Source organism: Piliocolobus tephrosceles, chromosome 2 (assembly GCF_002776525.5).
Source record: "Piliocolobus tephrosceles isolate RC106 chromosome 2, ASM277652v3, whole genome shotgun sequence".
In the NCBI taxonomy this organism is placed as follows: Eukaryota; Metazoa; Chordata; class Mammalia; order Primates; family Cercopithecidae; genus Piliocolobus; species Piliocolobus tephrosceles.
This window is the reverse complement of record NC_045435.1, coordinates 130,391,166-130,414,672: the sequence shown is the minus strand read 5'-3', so window position 1 is coordinate 130,414,672 and position 23,507 is coordinate 130,391,166. Positions and strand designations below refer to the sequence as shown.

At 38.6% G+C, this 23,507-nt stretch overlaps 1 protein-coding gene across 1 annotated transcript in view; it reads right to left on the bottom strand.

Moving 5' to 3' along the window:
* The window catches only part of MED12L (mediator complex subunit 12L), a 345,920-nt gene that overhangs the window by 287,439 nt on the left and 34,974 nt on the right, over nt 1–23,507 (bottom strand). Inside the window, exons 4-5 of the mRNA XM_023232117.2 lie at nt 21,184–21,375; nt 16,182–16,341 (exon numbers count right to left, since the gene is read on the bottom strand). Coding sequence (XP_023087885.1) covers nt 16,182–16,341; nt 21,184–21,375 — 352 coding nt within the window. The remainder of the gene's footprint in view (nt 1–16,181; nt 16,342–21,183; nt 21,376–23,507) is intronic.

Below are 23,507 nucleotides of genomic sequence, written 5' to 3'. Positions count from 1 at the left end.
GAAGGGAGAAGAGGAGACATGGGAAAGGCACCCACCCTCCTGAAGATTCAGGGGAAAGGGAGCAAAAGAAAAATGGAGGACCAGCACTGGTGAAAGACACTTGCTGCTAGCCCCACTCTGAAGACACAGAAGTTACTTAAATTATTAATTACATCAGACATTTCACGACCCTCACTCCTCTCCCAGCTTCTGCTGCAGAGGCCGTGGGAGGAAGCACCCAATCATCTGAGGGGCAAAAATAAACAAACTACATTTTCTTTTTGCACTTTGCATTGGAATTTAATCCCATGATCAGTTGTGGTTAGAGTAACGTTTCAACAGTCAAAGTGGCATTGTGCTTACTATTTAGGTCCTAAATGCAGTTACTGCAAAAGTTTCTATTTCTGAACAAGCTTGAAACAGCTAAGAGCCTTTCATTAGAACACAAATACAAATATGACAGACATCATATTGCCAGATGACTGTGTAAAATAACCTTAGAGCAAAAAGCTCTAAAATACAGCAAAAATGCTTACACAGTACACAGAGTAGCCAGACTCACCCCGGCATCCCTCTCATTCCCTGCTCTGGAACTCACTCACTCCTGTGTGATTTTTCTGGAGACTGAAGAATGATTCATGTTATATTCATTTAATTAAAGCTATTTGCTTTAGCTGTGTTAGACTCACAAAGACATTCCAACTATAATTTATTGACCCTTAACTGTTTTCTACCTGCCATATCCTATGAATTCCTTGAAAATAACAGATTTGAATCAGGTTTTAGAGCTATGTTATTCTAGGGATTTTACTTGGAAGTTTATACACATTTGGAAAATGACTTTGAAACCTAATGTACTTCTTTTTAATTAAAAAAAAAAAAGCTTTCTATTTATCATGGAATTAACATTCCAGTGCAAATTGCAAAAATAAAGAACTTAGCTTTTATAAATAAGTCATTAAAAGGTGAGCTGAGAGCCGTTTAAAAAACAAAGCCATTGTATGCACAGTATGGAGCAAGCACCAATTTTTCAAAGGACTATTAAAAAATACACAAAATCTATACTTAAAAATACATAAAATATATCTCAGAGGATACGCATGGAAGTGGTAAGAATTATTGCTTCTAAACTATGTAAGGAGGGGTCTGGGATGGAGGTGGGGGTCTGAAGACAATATGGTAGAAAGGAGACTTCACTATCCCTTTCTGAACATCTTGTGTTTTGGACGACATTTTGTAATATTGCCTATTAGAAATTTTAGCTCATACAAGAAGTTGTCTTTTCTTAAAATTCTCTTGTTTATGCTTTAAGCAACAGGTCTGCAAGATGCCCAACAAATTAAAACTCATTAAACACTGAGCTTTTGGAAGCATTCTTCATACCTTAAGCAAACACCCGTCTCCCACCCAGCTTCACACAGTTGATCTTCATTCGATGTGAGCAGCACGTGAATTCTGTAAATCAAACAGGACCCGGAAACAGAAGTCTAGGATAGAATTCCCCATTCTTCCACTTTCCATGAACTTTCTCCCCTCATTTGTGAAATAGAGGCACTCAGCTACCTTAGAGAATTTTCAAGAAAACTGGCCCAAATGAGAAGCTATGATAGCAGCCTGTAAACTGCCAAAACTTTGAACAATCTTATTTCTGTAGTATACTATCTTCCAAATATTAGACAGGCACATATGTACCAATAGCCATAAAGAGGGTAGGGAACCACGATTTACCAATTAAATCAAGGTTCTTATTAACATTTTATCATAGAAGATGACTGACTAATTCAAGTAGGAGTGAACATTTATTAGGACTGACTAGAAAAAACTGCTGACTTAACAGGAAATGTGGGACTAGACCATTTACCCAAAGTGACAAGACCAGAAGAAATGACAGTAGTAAAGACTGCAGCAAATATACTATCTAGAGCAGAACTATAAACTTAACTCATTTGCTCATAAATTGCCAAAGAGGAAGATGCAAGATAACTGAAGAACCAACAACTACTTAAGATGCAAAAAAAAAAAAAAAAAAAAAAAAAAAAAGGGGTAAAAATCCCAATTCTTACTTAAAGGCTAGATTTATTTAAGGCATAGCTCATATTTTACTACTACAGAAAACTTTTCCTAACTTTTCCAGTAGACTCATTATTTCCTATATGATTACAGGTAATTAGATAGTATTACGCTCCGTTTTAGGTGTGTATCTTGTAACCACAAAAAGACGGTATCCCCTTAAAGTCAGACAGCACAAACCCCATTTGGTTAAAAATCTTCACAGCATCTACCCCAATGCATAGACTCTTGATAAACCTTTTTTAAACTAAACCACTCCTTATTCAAGTGAAATATATTAATTTCTTTCAATGAATTTCTCTAAGAAATTCAAAAACCCTGGCTGGGCCCAGTGGCTCATGCCTGTAATCCCAGCACTCTGGGACGTCGAGGCAGGTAGATCACGAGCTCAGGATTTTGAGACCAGCCTGGCCAATATAGTGAAACCCCGTCTGTAGTGAAAATGCAAAAAGAAATTAGCCAGGTGTGGAGGTACACACCTGTAATCCCAGCTACTCAGGAAGCTGAGGCAGGAGATGACTTGAACCCAGGAGGCAGAGGTTGCAATAAACCAAGACCAAGCCATTGCACTTCAGCTTGGGCGACACAGCGAGACTCCGTCTCAAAAAAAAAGAAATTCAAAAACTGTCATGAGCAGACATTTTCTTTGATTTAATCAAAAAATTAATTAAACATAAATACACAACCACCACCACCACCACACACCAGCATTCTAACTTGGAAGAGGGTATAACAGTTTTACTTTGGAAAAGCTGAAATGTTTCCACAGGGCAACAATCGGGCATAGAGTTACAGTGTAGCATATTAAACTTGATTCGAAATTTTTAAAGTTTTTGTAAATCAGCAAAGTATGATGGTGGTAGCCAGAGGCTGCTGGAGGGGGAGAAAGGGGAGTTGTTCAATGGGCAGTTTCAGTTTGCAAGAGGAAAAAGTTCTACAAATCAGTTGTACAACAATGTGCATTTAGTTAATACTGCTGTACCAAGCACTTATTGTTGGTTACAATGGTAAATTTTATGTTATTTTAGGTTAATAAAGGGTCTGTAAATAGGGAAAATTTGCATATACAATTAACTGAAAAGCTACATACCTGGAAAAATATTAAAAGTCTTCCAATTTTTACAAAGAACGTCTACTTCATTTAAGTTAAGGTCCCAAGAAGCAAGCAGTCAGCTTAGAGAAAAGTAACCTCTTGTAATTTATCTAAGAATAACTAAAATTGTAATGCTACTGGGTAAGATGGCATTCCTTAAACTTCCTCCAAATCTTTTTCATAAAACATTCTCACAGCAAGATATCTTCCAGGAAAAGTACCAATGGCAACAAAAAATAGGCAGTAATAATTTGGGACTGCGATTAGGCTTAGTTAACTTTTATTCATATGAAAGCTCCTCTGGTACATGTCTTAAAGAGTCTAATAGTTCTATATGATTTATTGTGAACACAGCAGCCTATTGTACATAAACTCCTCACTTATGTGAAAAGCAATTATTTTCACATCTTTCATCTGTTGTGTTTATTTTATTTACCTCTACCTCTAATAACATGCTTACAGTCCTACTTCTTGATTGTAAGCATTACCCACTGGCTTCCTACTATGGAAGATGATGAACATTCAGTTCTCTTTCACCTCCCATCAAGACCTTGCTTACATATTTCTCCTATGCCTGTCCGGCCAATATTCTCCTCTCACAACTTGAGTAGGTCTAGTCCATGTTTATACTATGAAGGAAAACTTGGCAGAATCTAACAAAATGGAAAAACGCATTTACCAGGCATCAATAAGAATTCATGTTTAGCTCAAGAGAGTCACACAATCACATATAGAAATATTTATAAATATACATACATACTTGAGTTAGTCCACACACATGCCTTTCCTTAATCTGTCAACTGAGAGGGCCTAGGAGCAATGATACCCCAAGTAGCAATAAGCACTCTTTGTGCTCAACTCTTCATTTCTAATACCATTCTCCTTTAAAGAGAACCAAGGCTCCTTGGAGAAATGGCTCATTATAGGATTGGAGCAGAAAATATACACAATGAACATGGAATGCATCTTCTAGTGACAGAAAATAAGAAAGTACTCAGAAAAACAAAAACAAAAGCAAACTAAGATGGGTGTGTCAAATAGACACAGGACACAGCTCAAAGAGCTCTCAATGGACAAAGGGGGAACAAAATAGAGTATTATAAATCAAAAGATGAAGTAAACATCTATGAATCAATACTGATAGAAATGCTTGAATACATACACACATTAATGAATGAATGAATGGATAGTAGGTAGGTAGGTAGGTAGGTGGGTAGATAAGAGACAAATCTCCCATGCAGAAGAATTTCAAATACTTTAAGTAGATACTCTGTCCTCAAGGAGGGGGATGGCTAACTCCTCACTTCTTAAGTGTGTACTGTTCATATTGACTTCCTTCCAAAGAGTAAAGTGTGGAAAGGGATGGGAGGGAAATAACTTTACACTGTAAAACCTGGTAAGTGCTACCTCAGCCAGGTGATCAAGGTTAACATCAACAGTCATAAGTCATGGTGATAGCATGTACTCTTGATGTAACATGATGAAAAGGGCACTTGACTTCTGTAACCCTGGTCTAACCATAAGAAAAAACATCAGGCAAATTCCAACAGAAGATAACCCTACAATATACCTCACTAGTACCCCTCAAAACTGTCAAAAATGACTGAAACTGAGAAAATGTCACAGTCAAGAGAAGCCTAGGGAGATATAAGAACTAAATATAATGTAATATCCTCAATAAGATCCTGAAATGGAAAAGGGTCATTAGGTTAAAACTAAGGAAATCCAAATCAAGTATAGGTTGACTTTTATAATAATCAATGTTAGTTCATTAATTGTAATAAATGTATCATATTAATGCAAAAAATAATGGGAGAAACTGCAAGGGAGGAGAATGCATGGGAACTCTGTACTATCTTCTCAATTTCTCTGTAAATCTAAAAAGTTTTCTAACATTTTTGAAATAAAAACAAGGGACTGGCCAAACTGTGGTACATCCACACAATGAAGGACTAAGAGGCCACAAAAAGGAACAGAGAATATCAAGTAATCTCTAGGATATTGTTAAGTTTTAAAAAAAAAAGGCAAGGTATCCAACAGTATATATAGTATGCTAACTACTATGTAAGGAGAAAGAAGAAATAAGAAGATATAAGTATTGCATATTTTTGCAAAAATAAACACTGGAAGATTGAAAACTAGTAAGAAATGGTTACAACTGAAGATGGGATAAAGGGAATTGTGTGAAAAGATGGAGATAGAAGCAAAACTTCTGCATAAATTTATGTAGGCTTTGACTCTTGAGTATGTCAAGGTATTACATATTCAAAATATAAAATTAGTTCATAAGGGAAAAAAACTCAAACCCTAAAATGGAAAACAAACTGAAACAGTGTACCTTACCACAGAGAGAATGATTTTAAGTGAAACACAGTCTAAAGCTCAAAAAAATTAAATTTCACATACTTTTAACGTATCAGATTGTAATTCTCAAGCCAGTATGTTTGTAGCAAGATAAAGCAGGTAAATAACCATGTTCATTTACTAGAAATCATTTGATTGTTCATCTAATAGAAATGAAATAAACATAAAATTGAAGAAATAAAAATTCTTTCATGTTAAATAGAAAATGCTAAAGATAACCTGGAAATAGGAAAACCCCCACATATATGCACACACACGCAGATAGATGTGTGTGTCTCCATCCATCTACCCACTGATGGGACCTAGACACAACATCCCAGTAGCAATGAGCACCTTTAGTACCCAGATCTTGCTTTCTAAATACCATTCCCCACTAGAAAGAAGCAGAGTTCTTTAGATGAAAGGCTCTTTGTAGATCTGAGGCAGGAAAATTACAAGAGCCTGGGACATCTTTCGGTTCCAGAAAGCAAAGAGATGTCCCATGACAAACGGTGTCATGTCAAAAGGATACAAAAGAGTTGGAAGGGTCTCTGGCCAATTTTGGGACAATTTTAACATGAAATTTAACCAGAGTGTGCTTGGTTATAAAATATAGAATAAACAAAAGTCCATGAGCCCATAACAATGACCAAAAATAAACTTTCTTTTTCCTTCTTTTATTTTTTTTGAGATGGAATCTAGCTCTGTTACCAGGCTGGAGTGCAGTGGTGCCACCTCAGCTTAATGCAACCTCCACCTCCCAGGTTCAAGCGATTCTCCTGTCTCAGCCTCCTGAGTAGCTGGGATTACAGGCACATGCCACCATGCCCAGTTAATTTTTGTATTTTTAGTAGAGACGGGGTTTCACCATGTTGGCCAGGATGGTCTTGATATCCTAACCTTGTGATCCACCCACCTCAGCCTCCCAAAGTGCTAGACTTACAGGTGTGAGCCATCATGCCCGGCCTAAATATATACATTTTTTTTTTTTTTTTTTGAGACGGAGTCTTGCACTGTTGCCCAGGCTGGAGTGCAGTAGTGTGATCTCCGCTCACTGCAAGCTCCACCTTGAGTGAGCTTGGTGCACGTCATTGAGGCAGGGTGCATGTCATTCTCCTGCCTCAGCCTCCTGAGTAGCTGGGACTACAGGCGCCCGCTACCACACCCAGCTAATTTTTTGTACTTTTAGTAGAGACGGGGTTTCACCATGTTAGCCAGGATGGTCTCAATCTCCTGACCTCATGATCTGCCCACCTCGGCCTCCCAAAGTGCTGGGATTACAGGCATGAGCCACCATGCCCAGCCTAAACTTCTTTAATAAATAAAAAAATAGAGAAACATTTTTCAACACTGTGGAAGTGCAACTACAATTTCTACTCCAAAAATTGAAAGCAAAGGAAAAGAATTTAGCATTTATTCTGACCTTTTTGGAAAGAACTGTAATTTATCACATGGGAGAAAGCCCTCATTTACAGAAGAATGCCTACATCTTGCCATTCCCAAAGAAATAACTATTCCAGGCTCAGTTCATCAACAGATGTTAAAACTTTTAGGTAAAAGATTATTAAGGAATGGAATAGCTGCAGGTACCAAAGTGTCACCCCCAACAGCCCCATTCCTTCTACTGGAGAATGGTTTTTACCAGATAGCCAGAGTTACCTCACCAGTTAAAACCTATTTTTCATGCCTAAGCAAAGTGTGAATTTAAACTAAGCTTATACAAGCACTTCTGTCCAATCTTCAGGATTACTTTCAGCATAAACAAGGCAGATATCTCCTTTATGACAAATGAGATAGAAGGAACACTGTGAAAATGTGGAGGCAATCTTGACAAAACTAAAAACTTGTCCCTGGAATCAAAAAAGTTAGTATGCAGTGCCTTCACAGACCCAAACTGCAAGTAAGCTGGTAGGCTTAGATAAGAAACCAGACTGTCAATTATGAGTTTAGCAGGACTTATTTTTGCAGTCCAAATGGCTCAGTGAATATGTCACAAATTAATTACCCACTGTGAAGGAAGGGTGGCTGTTTATTCTTTGTATTTTGGGAGTGATAAGGATAGTGGTTACAAGAGTATAGTCAACCAAGAAAAGTCTCTCATCTGACTCAAATTCCCACAAAACCTCAGGTGGTACAGAGGAAATGACTAGGGGTAAACAGAGCAGTGCCCCAGGCAGTTTAACCACGAAGCATTTTAAGCTTCTTTGAATCTATCTGTTCCCCCAAAAAAGACCTCATGCGCATGATATGTCTTGTCACTTTTCACCATATTGAATACCCAAAAATTCCTAGGCAGAATTAAGGCTGCTCATCTTGCAAGCAGTTTCATATATCTTTCGTTAGTTTCCATGGCACCCTGGACTTTGCTTTGCTCCTCCTGTTCCCCATAGCACCCATGAGAACAAGAGTTCTGACTCCTCAGATGCTGCTCAGAGCCACCAGTCCTGTAGCCTGCTTCTTGCCAGCATCTTTTCACCTGATGATGCTTGTTGCCTCCAGTGGCCCAGACCCACAATACACACAGGACCCCAGCAGCTATCACTTCACAGCAAGGAGTGAGAAGCAGGCACTCTAATGGCAGGGGCCTGGGCAGGGATCCAGCTCCATCTAGGCCAGCAAGTTACTTAACTTCTCTGAGACTCAGGTCCCTCATACACAAAATGGAATAATAAAACCTACATTGTAAGGTTACAGATAAAGTCTGCAAAGTTCCCAACAGAGTAACACAGGATAATCAATAAATACTGGCTGGTAAGAGCAGCTCTAAGTAGCAGTTGTAGCATATTTTCAATGGTCTATATTTACTGTGTGCCAGTCACTGTTCTAAACACTTTAAAGCTATTGATTCATTTCATTCTTAAAAAGTACTATCAGGCCAGGTGCGGTAGCTCACGCCTGTAATCCCAGCACTTTGGGAGGCCAACATGGCCAGATCACCTGAGGTCAGGAGTTCAAGACCAGCCTGGCCAACATGGTGAAACCCTGTCTCTACAAAAATTAGGCAAGCATGATGGCAGGTGCCTGTAATCCCAGCTACTCAGGAGGCTGAGGCAGGAGAATTGCTTGAACCCAAGAGGCAGAGGTTGGTGTGAGCCAAGATCACACCATTGCACTCCAGGCTGGGCGACAGAGGAGACTCCATCTTAAATGAAAGACAGGGAAGAAAGGGAAGGAGGGAGGGAGGGAGGGAGGGAGGGAGGGAAGGGAGGGAGGAAGGAAGGAAGGAAGGAAGGAAGGGGAAAAGGGGAAAGGAAAAAGGAAAGGAAAGGAGAAAGGAAAGGAAAGGAAAGGAGAAAGGAAAGGAAAGGAAAGGAAAGGAAAGGAAAGGAAAGGAAAGGAAAGGAAAGGAAAGGAAAGGAAAATTGTCAATTATCCCAATTTTTTAAGACAAGAAACTGAGGGAAAGAATTGTAACAATAATAGTAATAATAAACCCTTCCATGGCTTTTCATCATGCACCAGAGGGAACTCACATATCCCACTCTGGCAAACAAACCTTCACACAGGCTTTCATCACCTCCCCACTGGTAAATGACGCTCAAGCTGAAGTTAAATCCTGGAGGTGCAACAAGTCAAACTAATTGATAACCTATTTCTCTGCAGACACCATCCTTCTGTCAGAAATGCCCTTCCCTGAACAACAGCCCACTCCAGCTCTGTCCTCCTAGGAAATGCCTCTGCTTGCAAAAGTATATACCTAAGTCACTTCCTCTGTGAATCTCCTTGGATGTTCCAAGTTCCCTCGGTGGCTTATTTCTTAAGACTCCCTCTGTATTTTCTTCCTGTCACTATGAACTCTTCCTTCTCTATTATTTGATTGTTTGGATGCATGTCCCCCACTCATACTGCAAATACCTAGAGGGCAGTGATTACACTGTCCCACTCTTGTCCTCACTGACCAGCGGTGTCCAGCACAGGCTCTGGAGTCAAGTTTGGACACTTATGCTGAAGAGTTCTGTGCACCACTTGCACATCACCATCCTCATCCATGAAACGAGAACAACATATCTCTTTCACAGGCTATCTGAATAGTAAGTCATAAAATGGACAAAATATACATAGAACCTAGCAAACATTTACTAATGAAATGGGGAACACTGCATCACTGCACACCAGAAGGAACCCTGGCAGAAAGCCAATAGACTTGGTGAGGGATTGACCAGTTTTAGGCCAAAAAAAAAAAAAAAAGAAAAGAAAGAAAATCCCACAACAGCAAGGGGATGGGGCACTCCCAAGGCTGACAAGCTTCTCCAAACAACCTAGATCATTTCCCAGCACACATCAGGAGCTGATTCAACCTAGAAATGCAGTAAGCACCGTATCTCTGCTTATCACAATATCAGGGATTCCATAAGCGCTCAAGAAATGCTGTTAACAGTGATGGCAAAAACAGCAATAAATGCTGTAGTTATTATTAGTTGATTCAGCAACAATAAGACTCATGTAGAAAATTCCTACAAATAAATGTACAAAGTTCTGTTACTTACTATAAAGTCATATTTCCTAATCTGTTCAAAGACTTTAATTGCATAACTCAATGTGAGTTTTACTTTTTCATTTTTAAGTATTAGTTAGCCTGTTTTAAATAATTTTCTCTGGTGAGCTCAAAATATTTAAGGCAGCTGAACATTCTTGTTCTCTTAAAAATGAAACTTAATTCAACTCTAAAAATATCTGAAACCGAACATGCATTATTTCTGGCATACTCTCCTTCAAGTAGCAACATCAACTATTTCATGACATTTTCTAAACATCATGTCCACCTAAACCTTTTTTTTTGTTTTTTCAGGTCTCACAAGGACTAAGAATTACAAACTCTTCTTTCAGGCTTCCCTAATTCCCCTCTATTTAAAATCTCTGTCCTGATGTTCAGATTTATCCAAGTTAAATATTTCATTACCCACTTTGAAGTTACAATGAGACCTCACTCAGGAACCCAAGGCGCTTCTCACTCCTCTCACTTTTGTGTATACACTGTACTGGGTATGTCTTTGCTGACTGCAAGCTCCTCAGGGCAGCAACCCATTTAATCTACATTTGAGATCTGTAACTCTCTGCATAATGACAGTGAGGATCTCTGTGTTACTCCTTGTTGCTGTGAGCCCACTTAACTTTGGAAAAAATTCCCTTCTATAAAATCAAACAGCAGTGCTTTACAGCTCTGTTCCAATGCTGAAAGTAGGAACTGAAAATAAAACATATGTTCCTATTACAAAGGAATAAAAGTCATTTCTACTGAAAACACTTTACAAATCCTAAGAACAATCATCAAGACAACAGAAGTCATAAAACCAATGCCAGAAAAGGGTGACACTTGATAGTCAATCTTGCCCCAAATGTGCTGAATGATTCTTTTTGCTATCAACGCCAGAACATAGAACCTATTACTAGAAGTTAATCTTCTGAAGTGTATGTGATTTAATCCAATTCAACACATATATATGTGTGTACTCGCTTGGCTGTATCCCTTGCTAGGAGTGTGAAACTTGCTACATTACATTATGGCTATGTCTACACAGCCAAATGCTTTCAAATATACTGTATCATTTGCTTTTAAAAGTTGAAAAAGCTGCTGAAGACAAAGGAGAATGTCAGAGGTATCAGGTGTAACAAAGTGATAGTAAAACAAGATTAGATATTTGAAAAACATGCTCTTTATATATAGCATAAATAAAATCTTGCATTTGCAATTAAAATACATACATACATATAAGAATATAGAGAAAGGAACTGTATATTCACGTAGGTGAATTACTAATTACAAAGGGTAGAATAGTAACTTTGCAGGAGAAAAATCCGATAGACACCACCTTACCCAAATGATCAAAGTTATCACCACCAGTATTGGGATATGGTATACTGACATATTCACATCATCACCTCAAGGCTATTCCAAGCAAAGGTATGTAACTTAAATCTATTAATGAGAAACTGGAGAAAGGAAAAATCAATGGACAGTCTACAAAACAACTGGTCTGCCTCCTTCAAAAATACCAAGGTCAAAAGAAATGGCTAACGAACTGTTCTAGATTAAAGACAACTAAAAAGACATGACAACGACAACACAGATACTGGATAGAATCAAGGTTGAAAAGACTGATGTCTGGAGAAGCTAAGGACTTTGCATTAAATCACCTCATCCCTTAGTGGCAGCACTGGTAAAAGTAAAGCCCAAAGCTCCCTCTGAGATGCTAGACCTGGGAACTTAGGGGTAAACTCCAAAAATTCATACATTTTTAAAATAATTTTCTTTTTAGCCTTAGGCATGTCTTAGTTCAAAGGCTGGATACTCTAACATAAGAATTATTATTATAGGCACTTGATCTTCATGGATTTAATATTCACAATTTTAAATATACATTAGTAATCATAAAAACCTGTGAACTGCAATATACTGTAAATCAACTGGGTCAAAAAACAGAATCGTATGTTATTTGGCTTATGGAGGAAGAGAAAATACAGCTAATGACTAAACCTAGTAATCCATCCATTATGGGTTATGCAAATAATAAAAGTTTTAACTTTTTGGTGGGGAGAAAAATAACCCTTCAAAAGTCCAACCAGCCATAGTGATAAGGAAACTAATGGTAAAACTAATGAATCCAACAAGTCCAGAACATTCTTAAGTAGAAACTCGAGCTATACTTCCCTCCATTTGGTAGGGGAAACCATGTGGTCCTGGTGAAACATTCATATCTGGGATTTCCCAGAAATTACATAACCTTTCCAAATTATCAAGATCTATCAGACTGTTTTTTGTTTTTTTGTTTGCTTGTTTTTTGAGGGACAGGGTCTTACTCTGTTGCCCAGATTGGAGTGCAGTGGCACAACCCCAGCTCACTGCAGCCTCAACTTCCTGGGCTAAAGCTATCCCCTCACCTCAGCCTCCTGAGTAGCTTGGGAATACAGGTGTGTACCACCACACCAACTAATTTTTTTTGGTGGGGAGGGTTGGAGAGATAAAGTCTCACTATGTTGCCTAGACTGGTCTTAAACTCCTGGGATCAAGCGATCTTCATGCCCTGGTCTCCCAAAGTGGTGGAATTATAGGCATGAGCCACCATGTCTGGCTTGAGCTCTTATTTGCTCTAAAATTGTTTTAAGTTTCAGTTGTAAAAATCATTCCTGCATTTCCTTTTTGCATTTTTGTGGCAGTCAAAATCAGATTAAACTGAACATCAAGAAAAACACTGACAAGAACATGTTACCAAAAAAAAATATACGAAGAGAACATAAGGAATGCAGTAGTCTCTCTGCTATAGTTGGTGATAATGGAAGTTTCAAGGATTATGAATTGGGAGAAATTTTTTTAAATACATACATATACAGATGCAGAAATATGTAATCATATCACACACACACACAAACATAAATGTTTCAGGCCTAATTATTCATTTATTTATTTTAAAAATTACTGACCACCTTGTGTATGCCAAGTACTGTCTTCAGAGACTCAGCACTGAATAAATCTAGCAAAGTTCTTCATGGAGCCTGTGTTGTACTTGGGAATGGATGGAGACAGATGATCAAAAATTAATATAAAATATAACATTAGGTGGTGTTAAGAACAATGAAGAAAAATAAAGCAGAAGAAGAAGACAGTAACAGGGAGAGATTTTGGCAGCAGTGGTCGGAGAAGGCTTCTCTTAGGAAGCACGTCTGGGCAGAGACCACAGTCAAGCAAGGGAGCAGGCCCGTGTGCACCCCACAGGTGAAGGAAGAGCCATGCCCACAGGTCAGCATGACTCTGAGTTTGGAATGTGCAGGCAGGTCGCTGGCGTCGCTGAGTTACACAATCTGAGTGGGACAAGGGGCCAGGCAAGAATTCTGGGCATAAGGGTGGCTTAATTTCTGCCCTAACAGGATCATTCTGGCTACAAAGTGGAAAGCTGACATTAGAGGAACGAAAACAAAAACAAGAAGATTGGCTAAAACCCCTGCAATAGACAGGCAAAGCGGGTGGTGGTTTGGCCAGAGAGTAACAGCAGTGGACACAGAGGACCAAATTTTCAGATTCTGGTTTTATTTTGAAAGTAAAGATGACAGGATTGTTGACAGACTGAATGCAGGGTTTTGAGAGAAAGATAAACACCAGGAATGACAATTTGGCTCTTGCCTTACCCACCCAATAACTACACATAACATTTACTAAGAAGAAATGTCAGGAAGGAACAAGTTAAAGGATGGCAAGAAATCAAGACCCTGATTTGACATACATAATGTTTCAGATGCCGATTCAGACACTTCAGATGTCATCAAAGTGAAGGTAACCAGTAAGCAACTGGATATCCAGGTCCTGGGGAGAAGTATTAATAAATCCAATGGAGACTGGCTGGGCAGTGGCTCACCCTGTAATCCCAGCACTCTGGGTGGTGCAGCTAAGAGGATCACTTGAGCCCAGGAGTTCACAAAAAGCCTGGGCAACACAGTGAGACCCTGTCTCTACAAAACATTAAAGAATTCGCCAGGCATGGTGACACATGCCTATAGTCCCAGCAACTTGAGAGGCTGAGGCAGGAGGATCACTTGAGCCCAGAAGTTTGAGGAAGCAGTGAGTTATGATCATGTCACTGCACCCCAGCATGGGTGACTGAGACCCCAACTCTAAAAATAAATAAATAAATAAGTTAATCCAGTGGAGATCACTCACACACACACACACACACACACACAAATGTAGATATATGAAGAAATATGTGTATGTGTGAAGGCTGAATGAAACTTCAAAAAGGATAACAGAACCTTACTAAAGGCAAAACCTTACTAAAACTATAAAAATCAGGCAGGTGCAGTGGCACACACCTGTAGTCCCAGCTACTCAGGAGGCTGAAGTGGGAGAATTGCTTGAGCCTGGGAGGTAGAGGTTGCAGTGAGCCAAGATCACACCACTGCACTCCAGTCTGGGCAATACAGCGAGACCATGTCTCAAAAAAAAAAAAAAAAATGCAGTATATCCACATACATATTTCATGGGCAATTGAAGAGACTAGTCATGTACAGTTCCTGCCTTGGGTGCTGACTTCAGAACACAGACCCCATGAGGAGAGGAGAAAGGAGAAGAGAAACTTGAACATCATGTTGTGTCTACTTCAGCACCATTTGAAAATTTGGTAATGAAAATGTATTACTTAATAATAAAAAGGGGCACTTCTTTTGTATTCCCTCAAATAAAATAAAATGCTGATGGGGGAATAAACTCAGAGAAATATAAAGATAGTAGAAGACCACTGTGAAAACAACACTAAGAGGCCATCAATGTTAACTTGTGGATTACTACCTTCCGGGACTTTTTCCTGGGCATTTCTGGGCATTTTTTTTCTAAAATACACTTTCATTTTGCTTATTTGTTTTAACACGTGTAGGATGATGCCAAACTCAAAGATGGCAGCCACAGAATTCAGACCATGTTTCTGTTTTTAATTTTAAGTGTTCATGCTTTTAGAGAGTGCTCCACTCACCATCAGGGTGCCCCTACCACTCCCCACCACTTTATACCCCAATTCGTTTATCCAGGGCACCACCTGGCATCTGAAGACGTCTGTGCTTTCTGTCCCTCCTCCTCAGAGATTTGTGTTTGGACTCTCCCTTACAAAACCATAAGCTGTTTTCATTTCATAAAGAATTATTTATAAACTCAATCTCTAAATGGTCATATTTATACATAATTCTTTACGTACATTTCTGGTTTAGCACCGTTATCTTCTACGAAGTATGTTTTAGAACCACCTCAAGAAGTCACGGTCTAGAAACCAACATAGTGGGGACTCTGACTCAAAATACTGACCATGGCCAGCATAATTCTGGACACTGGGGACTTGGTGAGAATAAGACCGATATTCTTGCCCTTACGGGCCTTACATTTTAGTGCATGTGAGTTGTGCACAGAGTGACAGATACAAATATTTTAAACATAACTTCAGATATTGAGATGGACATTGAATAAAATAATAACATGTGAGAACATAACCAGAAGTAGAGGGAGAGGAGATAAAGAGAGGGAATGCAATTTAGGTAGATGGCCAGAGAAAGCCTCCTGCAGAAATGACATTTAAGCCAAAGATGCAGTGAAGAGACAGAATCACGCAAATATCCCAGAGAAGACCAACCAAGTACAACAAACAAGAAACACAGAAGCCCTGAAATGGGAAAGAGCTCAGCTCAGCATATTAGGAGGATAGAAGGAAGGCACTGTGGCTGGAACATCATAGGAAGAGGTGGGGGCAGATCACAGATGACTTCACTGGCCACAGTAAAGAATCTAGATCTGTATTCCAACTGTAATAAGAAATTGCTGTAAATTTATAAGTAGAAACACAATAGATCATTTAGGCTTAGAGATTAGTACAGTAGTTATATAGAGAATAGAACGTAAGACGCAAAAGTAACAGCAGAGAAAGCTGCTAAAAGGCTGCGACTCTATCCAGTCAAGAGATATCAGTGGCTTGAACTAGCATTTTAATAGCTGTGGTGGTGAAAAGTGTTCAGATTCAGGATATATTTTGGCAGTAAGATCAACAGCCCTTGCTAATGGAGTCAGGATTCTGAGACTGAGTGAACTATCCATACCCGAGCGACTCAAGTCTCACCACAGACCTTCTCAACACTCACCATGCTGGGCTGTGTCCAGAGGGTGCAGGCAACAATTACTTGCAAAATCAATAATGAAATGTAAGGTGTATTGTATTCTCTCACTTACCCAAATTCGGATCAGGAGCCTGACGTTTCTTAATTTTAGCTTCAGATATAGCAGAATAATAGGCACAAGTCATCTTGATCAACCACGTTGCTCGAACCATTGGCACAGAATATTTAGCTAAATATGCAAAAACATCCTCTTTTTTACTAAGGATAGGAACCTAAAAAGAAACAACATAGTATGTTTATAATAATCACATACTGTGTTCATCACTAGATAAACCTAAATAAAGGTGAAGCAAAAGAAAGAGGCTATAAGTTACCTGCTGGCTCTAAGAAAGTATATCCTTGATGGATTTTCAAATAGCGCATGCAGTTTTTTTTTTTTTTAAAGGAACATTTTAAGCCAATTTTCATTAAGAAAAAATAACCAAAACTAGGTTTAGCACAATATAAAAGTTTCATTAGTTGTCCTTTCTATTTTTTAAAAAATAAATGATTTTCAGATTCTCAGACGCTGAGAGCTACTCATCTTATCAAAAGAGCAAGGAAAAATAATTTCATGACAGTCCTCCAAAGAATTTATCTCAAAATTGGAAGGGACAGACCAAGTGAAAATTGCTCCTACTCTATATTTTATCCAGAACTTTTTTTGTGTGTGTACAAAGCTTTCTGATTAACATTTCATAAGAGTAACAATTTCCAGAAAGCTTCTGAAAGTGACATTAGTCCAAAATTTAAAAGAGAGGCTACAATGACGGATCAGTGTATCTGCCTAATAAACACTGAGCCAGAAATAGCTAGGTAATTAATTTACTGGTTGAAATTAGGCACTTGAGGCAGTTAATTATGTCTTCCAGACCACAAAGGTACTATTTAGCAAATTAGTATCCCAATGTACCACTGAATGGTTTGAAAGAGTTAATTCATTCTTCTAGTATCCCTCATAAATATCCTAAGAATAGCCCATTCATCTATATCATCTATTCAAGTTTATGAATATAAAGGAAGAAAAACAGTGAACAAAGACTACATTAGCCATGATGCAGCAGGATGAGAGCAATGAGACTGAGGGGCGAGGACATGCTCCACGCCAGCCATGACCCCCTCTGTACTCCACTCCTGAATGAAGCCTGTTTGGCTAAGCCCTTCACTCCTGGGATCCTCATTTATGAACTGGGTTATTAACATCAACCCTGTCCACCTCACAGGGTAGTTAAAAGGATAAAGCAAAACAATTACATGAATCAAAAGTATAATGATTATTTTGTTGTCAGTTCCAAGGATTTCTCCATGCCAACCAAAGTGCTTTCAGGCCATGGATGTGACCCTTTCTTAGAGGATCTGGAACAACACTACTATAAATACCAAGAGCCCTGGTCTCTCTGTCCCAAACTCTTACTTGATTTTGTGAAAATCAAGGCTTCAAACCAGCTAACTGATTCATACAGCATGGCATTTTTCTCTTAACCAAATCCTCACTCATACAGTGGTATCTGTGCACTGACATGTCACAAATTTGACTATTCACACATTTGGTACAAAGTGTGATCCTAGAATAATTCTTTTTAAAAGCTAATTATTTTAGTGTGTGGCCCTTAAATACAAGCAAACTATTTCACCTGGCCTTGCCAAAGAACTATAAAGTTTTCCAGTGCTGAAGGAAAAGCTGTTTGGGTTGCACATTAAGAAGCAATGTATAGGCCCTGCACAGTGGCTCAGGACTATAATACCAGCACTTTGGGAAGCAGAGGCAGGTGCATCATTTGAGCCTATCAATTTGAGACCAGCCTGGGCAGCATGGCAAAACCTTACTAAAAATATAAAAATCAGGCAGGTGCAGTGGCACACACCTGTAGTCCCAGCTACTCAGGAGGCTGAAGTGGGAGAATTGCTTGAGCCTGGGAGGTAGAGGTTGCAGTGAGCCAAGATCACACCACTGCACTCCAGTCTGGGCAATACAGCGAGACCATGTCTCAAAAAAAAAAAAAAAAAAAAAAAACGCAGTATATCCACATACATATTTCATGGGCAATTGAAAAGACTAGTCATGTACAGTTCCTGCCTTGGGTGCTGACTTCAGAACACAGACCCCATGACAGAGGCAATTACACTGCACCCAACACAACTAAACGGGAGATAAAAGTCACATAGGCCAAAGCTAGAAGGCTTCCTCTCTGCAGACCAGATACTAAATTGTATCTCTTTTAGACAAAAAAGACACAATTTAACAGGAACATTTCCTGAAAATGAGGCTTACAAGGCACATCTCTCATGGAGCACAAGGCTCTTGGCATACTGGCTATCATTTAAGTCAGGGACAAGAAAAGCACAGAGTTCAATCTTCAGTTCAAGACCTGAGTAGCTGCTTTTCACCAGAATGTACAGTGTGGTCAGTGAGTTAAATTTTCATTGTCAAGGTGAGGCTGTCTCTCATTCAGACATGCCAAAAGGTTATATAGATCAAGGCCTAAAACATAAACAAGTGCAAGTCAGCATCTCCAAAAGAGTCACTACTGGTAGTTATCTTTCATAGATGCCTAAAGCATTTCCTTTGAACTACAATTGGCAGAGGGGAAAAAATAAAACATCTGAACTTGTGAAATGTTTAGATGAGACAGCAAACAAAACTCAGCACAGATCTTAGATTAACAGCACAATGCAAACCTCTACCTCACCGTCCATACTAGCAGAACCCCATGAGAACTGGTTGATGCAACTCAAGACTTCGGAATTCAGAAGAACGTATGTGAAAGAAGTTACTCAATTAAGAAAGCAGACCAACCAGACACATATTAATAATTTTGTCAAATCTGCAGTTGGGCCAACTCAGAAAGATAAATACGTTTATATTGACTAAAGTATTGACTTCCTCATTTTGTTGCATTACATGTTTTTCAGTAAAGAATACATGTGATTTTAAATGATAGCTAAACCTTGGCAATCATAGGGCAGCTGTCTGGTTCTAAATCAAGCCACAGCTGCATCTAAGTACAGAAAGAAAATTAAGACACCTAGCATGTGCTGGTTTTCAATCCACAGAAGGGTGTCCTATCACCTTTCTCCTTGGATGCACATTATCACTGCATCCTCTATTTGCTAAGCAAGGGTAAACGCAAAAGAAAATTTCACAGACCGCAGTAATTAAAGTCACCTGAAGGGAACAGGTGAGAGTTAATGAACTGTTCAAGACCTGGAAGAATATCCCTAGATGCCAGAAGTCTATTTTTCCAAATCGATCTATAATTGTGATTGAGTGAAAAGGTCCTTTACAAGCCTCTGTGGATAAAGCCTTGGCACGCTATGAAGCTTCACAGTAGCAGAAAACCAGGTACTGAAACATGATCCATACAGGAAACCATTATGAACTCAAGATAAGATTTCAAAGATGACTCAGGATCTTAGCAGGTAAACCCAGGCTTTCTACCTTAAGCCATCGCACAGATGAATACCAAAACTTAAAGAAGTATTTGAACTCTCTAATATGAAGAACATGCAGAGAATGCATTGCTTTACCCCATTCTAAAAGAGATTTCACCATCTCAAGAAGATGATATGCTGAGGAGGGAAGGGGAAGGATTCTTGAAATGCCCAAGAAATGAATATTTCAAGGTATATTTAATCGTTTTATAAAGAAAACATCTTCAAGTTTACAAAGAATTAACATCAGGGCTTACCTGAGGAACACCTGACTTGGCCAGAGGCAGCTCCTAATAAAGAAAGAAGAATAACGGCTAATACACTGCACCATGATTCATCTTCCTCCTACAAGAGGAGAAACCACTACTCCCCTAAAGCAAGGGCATCAACTCCTCAAGAGCAGCAAATCCCAAATATGCACTCTAAAAACTTATGAAAAAAAGAAAAACTAAATGGAAAGATGTCAGGCTGGCAACATGGAAAGTATGAACCGTTAGCCAAAAGCCATCAAATATTGAAGGATGACCTATGACTTATATGGCCTTCAGATACAATTCACAGGCCACAGTGGGACCACAAAGTAAATATTCACCACTGGAGAAGAAGTCATACATGGTTCAGCCTGGATTGAGACAGTGGTACTAACTGAATGGTAACAGGTGGTTATGCTGACTGTGCACTCTTTGAAGATTTCAGTTGCCTTTCGCCACTGAAATCTACGCAAGGCAATACAACCTTATGACATTAAGGCAAAATAAAGCCAACAGAAGCTACAGACACTATTTTCAAAGAGCTGCTTTGGAAAATAGGCAAATACACAAAAGAGCTCCTCTATAAACTGGGCCTGTACCAAGCTGATAAGGAAAACTTAACACTAAGAACAGAAGACAGGCACTACTAACACTAAAGGGCCTTAGGAGAGATAAGAAAAGATCCCTGGGATTATTTCAAAGTTGCGCAAGAAATCAGAGATCAGGACTATGAGCAAGGTATCTAGTTTCTTATATAAATTTCAAGAGGTATCTTATATGGTTTGGACCACGAGACTGTTGAATCTGTGTATTATTTCCCACTTGAGGAAAATGACCAAAGGCAAAGATTTTAAAAGAACCTCCCACATCCCCTCCCCTATAAAAAAAGCTAGAAGCTATGAATAAACCTGCCCATTTTGTTCTAAAAATTTTTCAAAGAACAAGCACACATAGAATCACAATCTTTATCTCGCTTGGTAGGAAGGAGACAGCTTGAAGCATTTGGATGGGTACTTTTAAAGACAAGAAAATAACCTCAAAGCAAGAATCTTTTTAACAAATCTTGGACATCTTGGCCTAAGAAAACTGGAAATGTAATTTTTTTTTAAATGCAGTCTTCTTGTCTGTTCTCGATTTTAAAATCTTGTCTACCTAAAATCCACATAAACAGCTTGATATGTGGAATGTTTAGGGATTTATAGATGTCCTAGGCACCACATGCGATCAAACAAAAGGGGAAAACAGCATGGGGTGGCACCCACCGGGTCCACAAAGCTGCCATTGGGCTTGCAGTCTCAAAAAGAACTGGGAAAAACAAAAATATATTTGAACATTATCTCAAACAGCTGATTGTAAGACCATAACTAAAACAATGTAAGAAATATTTGATACCTTTTTTGCCAAAATAGAAAGCGGCTTATTTCCTGCTAAGTCAGAAAACCAACTATGAATTGCACTCTGGGATCGAGCAGTAACCAGCCAATAATTATCTTTAGCATTAACTTGTGGTTTCTTCTTTCCCGTGTCCTGGAAAGTGTTAAGCTTCAGTTTCTCAGCTAATATGCTGCTAAAATAAGCTCCAATCTGTGGAAAGAAGAGAAAAAAAGGGAAAATTAAGACAATAAGCAAATAGCTTAGTACTGTACATTAGTATTTTATCTTTATTGTTTCAACTGAAAACCTTCATACAGCCCATCAGAAATTAAATTGGGAATTTAAGTCTTTGAAGCCAAGAGATGTGATTTCCTTACACTAACTATGATACACAGCACCTTTATACCACTATTCACAAGTAGTTTGGCAGAGGGGGGCGAGGGGGGCCTTTGGAAATCTCTGCTAAGATGAAATTAATTACATCCTGAATAAATTTCAGTAGAATGGGTTCTGCTTTAATCCTTCAGCTGCTGTTTCTCCTTTCTAATACTACACACCCGTCAGGAGAGAATGCTTTTCCTGAGAGAAGAAAGCCTAGTAATCACTCAGTAATCATTCTTTTTCTTGTTTCATCTTAATAGCACTTATTTTTGGAACGGAAACTCGGCATTTACACTCAATGCTTTTAAACAAAGAATCTAGAGAAATTTAATTTATTTAAATGGCAAATTACAAAAGGTTCAATTAAATTTGGTATTCAACATTTTTTATTGGGCTGCCAATTTCACAACTATAAATGTTTCAAGAAAAAGCTAGTATTACCTGCTCTGAATGACGCAAAGTGGCAGAGAAAGCTACTATGAATTACTGTATCGTTTTCATATTAACCAAATTAAAAGATGGACAAGGAAAAAAGAAAGGAACAGGAAAGAACTAACAAGAAGGCAGAGAACAAAGTAATAGCTAAAAATTTAGTGAATCTCACTGGGTGTGGTGGCTCACACCTGTAATCACGGCACTTTGGGAAGCCAAGGCAGGTGGATGACCTGAGGTCAAGAGTTCGAGACCAGCCTGGCCAACATGGTGAAACCCCGTCTCTTCTTAAAAAAAAAAAAAAAAAAAAAAAAAAAAATACTAAATTGGCCTGGCATGCGCCTATAATCCCAGTTCCTCGGGAGGCTGAGGCATGAGAATCACTTGAACCCAGGAGCCAGAGGTTGCAGTGAGCCAAGATCACACCACTATACTCCAGCCTGGATGACAGAGTGAGACTCCATCTCAAAAAAAAAGAAAAATTCAGTCAATCTATAGAAAATCTGTTGGAATTTTTTCAAGAATCCTATCAAAGCCTCACATTTCAGACTCTGGGAGTTCTTTAATAAGATGATGCAGTTAATTTCTGATAAATACCCCCAATGAAGTTAGCAAACAGTGGTAACCATGACTAAAATAAAATACTTACCCTGATGAAGCAAAATAAGAATCACCATCTTAACTAATGAGTCAATAAACAATTAGTCTACAGGTTGAAACACACTTCTAAGCCATTAGCCAAGTTCATCTGTAGGGTGAAAAGCCTGACGTTCTTTGATCTTTGTGATTGGTGTAAGGACAAGAAGTCTGGTTTTGGTGTGTTAATGTAATACAATAATAAAAATTAGAATAAGTAGAAAAGGAGTCTGTCTTTTTTTTTTATGCAAACAACTTCACCGCAGTTTGTGATTTCTTTTAAAGCAAATATTTGCAGGATGTCCACACAGTGAATAAATTAAGTGCAAAAATGTAGCAGAACCAGCTGTTTGGAAACAAGCAGCCAGTAGCAGCCAACTGCTTAATTTTAAATTTCTCAATTGATATTTGGTCTTTGCACCAAGAGCACAAAACACCTACGGCTGCAGATTGCTATATATTCAAAAGGTCTCTTATTTGTAATTATGTTTAAGTATTTAATAATAATAAACAGAGCTCTAAAAGCGAAAAAAGTAGTGTGAGCAATCTATTTTATAATTATATTCCCCTATATACTTACTGACAGCAATGGAACAGTGACTGCATGTGTATATATTAATTCCTGCTGCCTACTGTTAACAAAGTCAAAATTCCCAAGAAAGCAAAACACTAGAAAATATACATTAGGGCTCCAAAAAAGGTCAAAACATGATTATAACATTTAATTGCCATAGCAATACATATTATTCAGAAATCAACCCACAAATACAATAAAAAGCAAAGAGCCACCTCATCCCCAAGTCCCAATGCCTACCTCCAAGTAAACAATTTGATTCATTTCATATGTGTCCTTCCATTGTGTCCTTACGTGGATACAGGAGAGTAAACACACA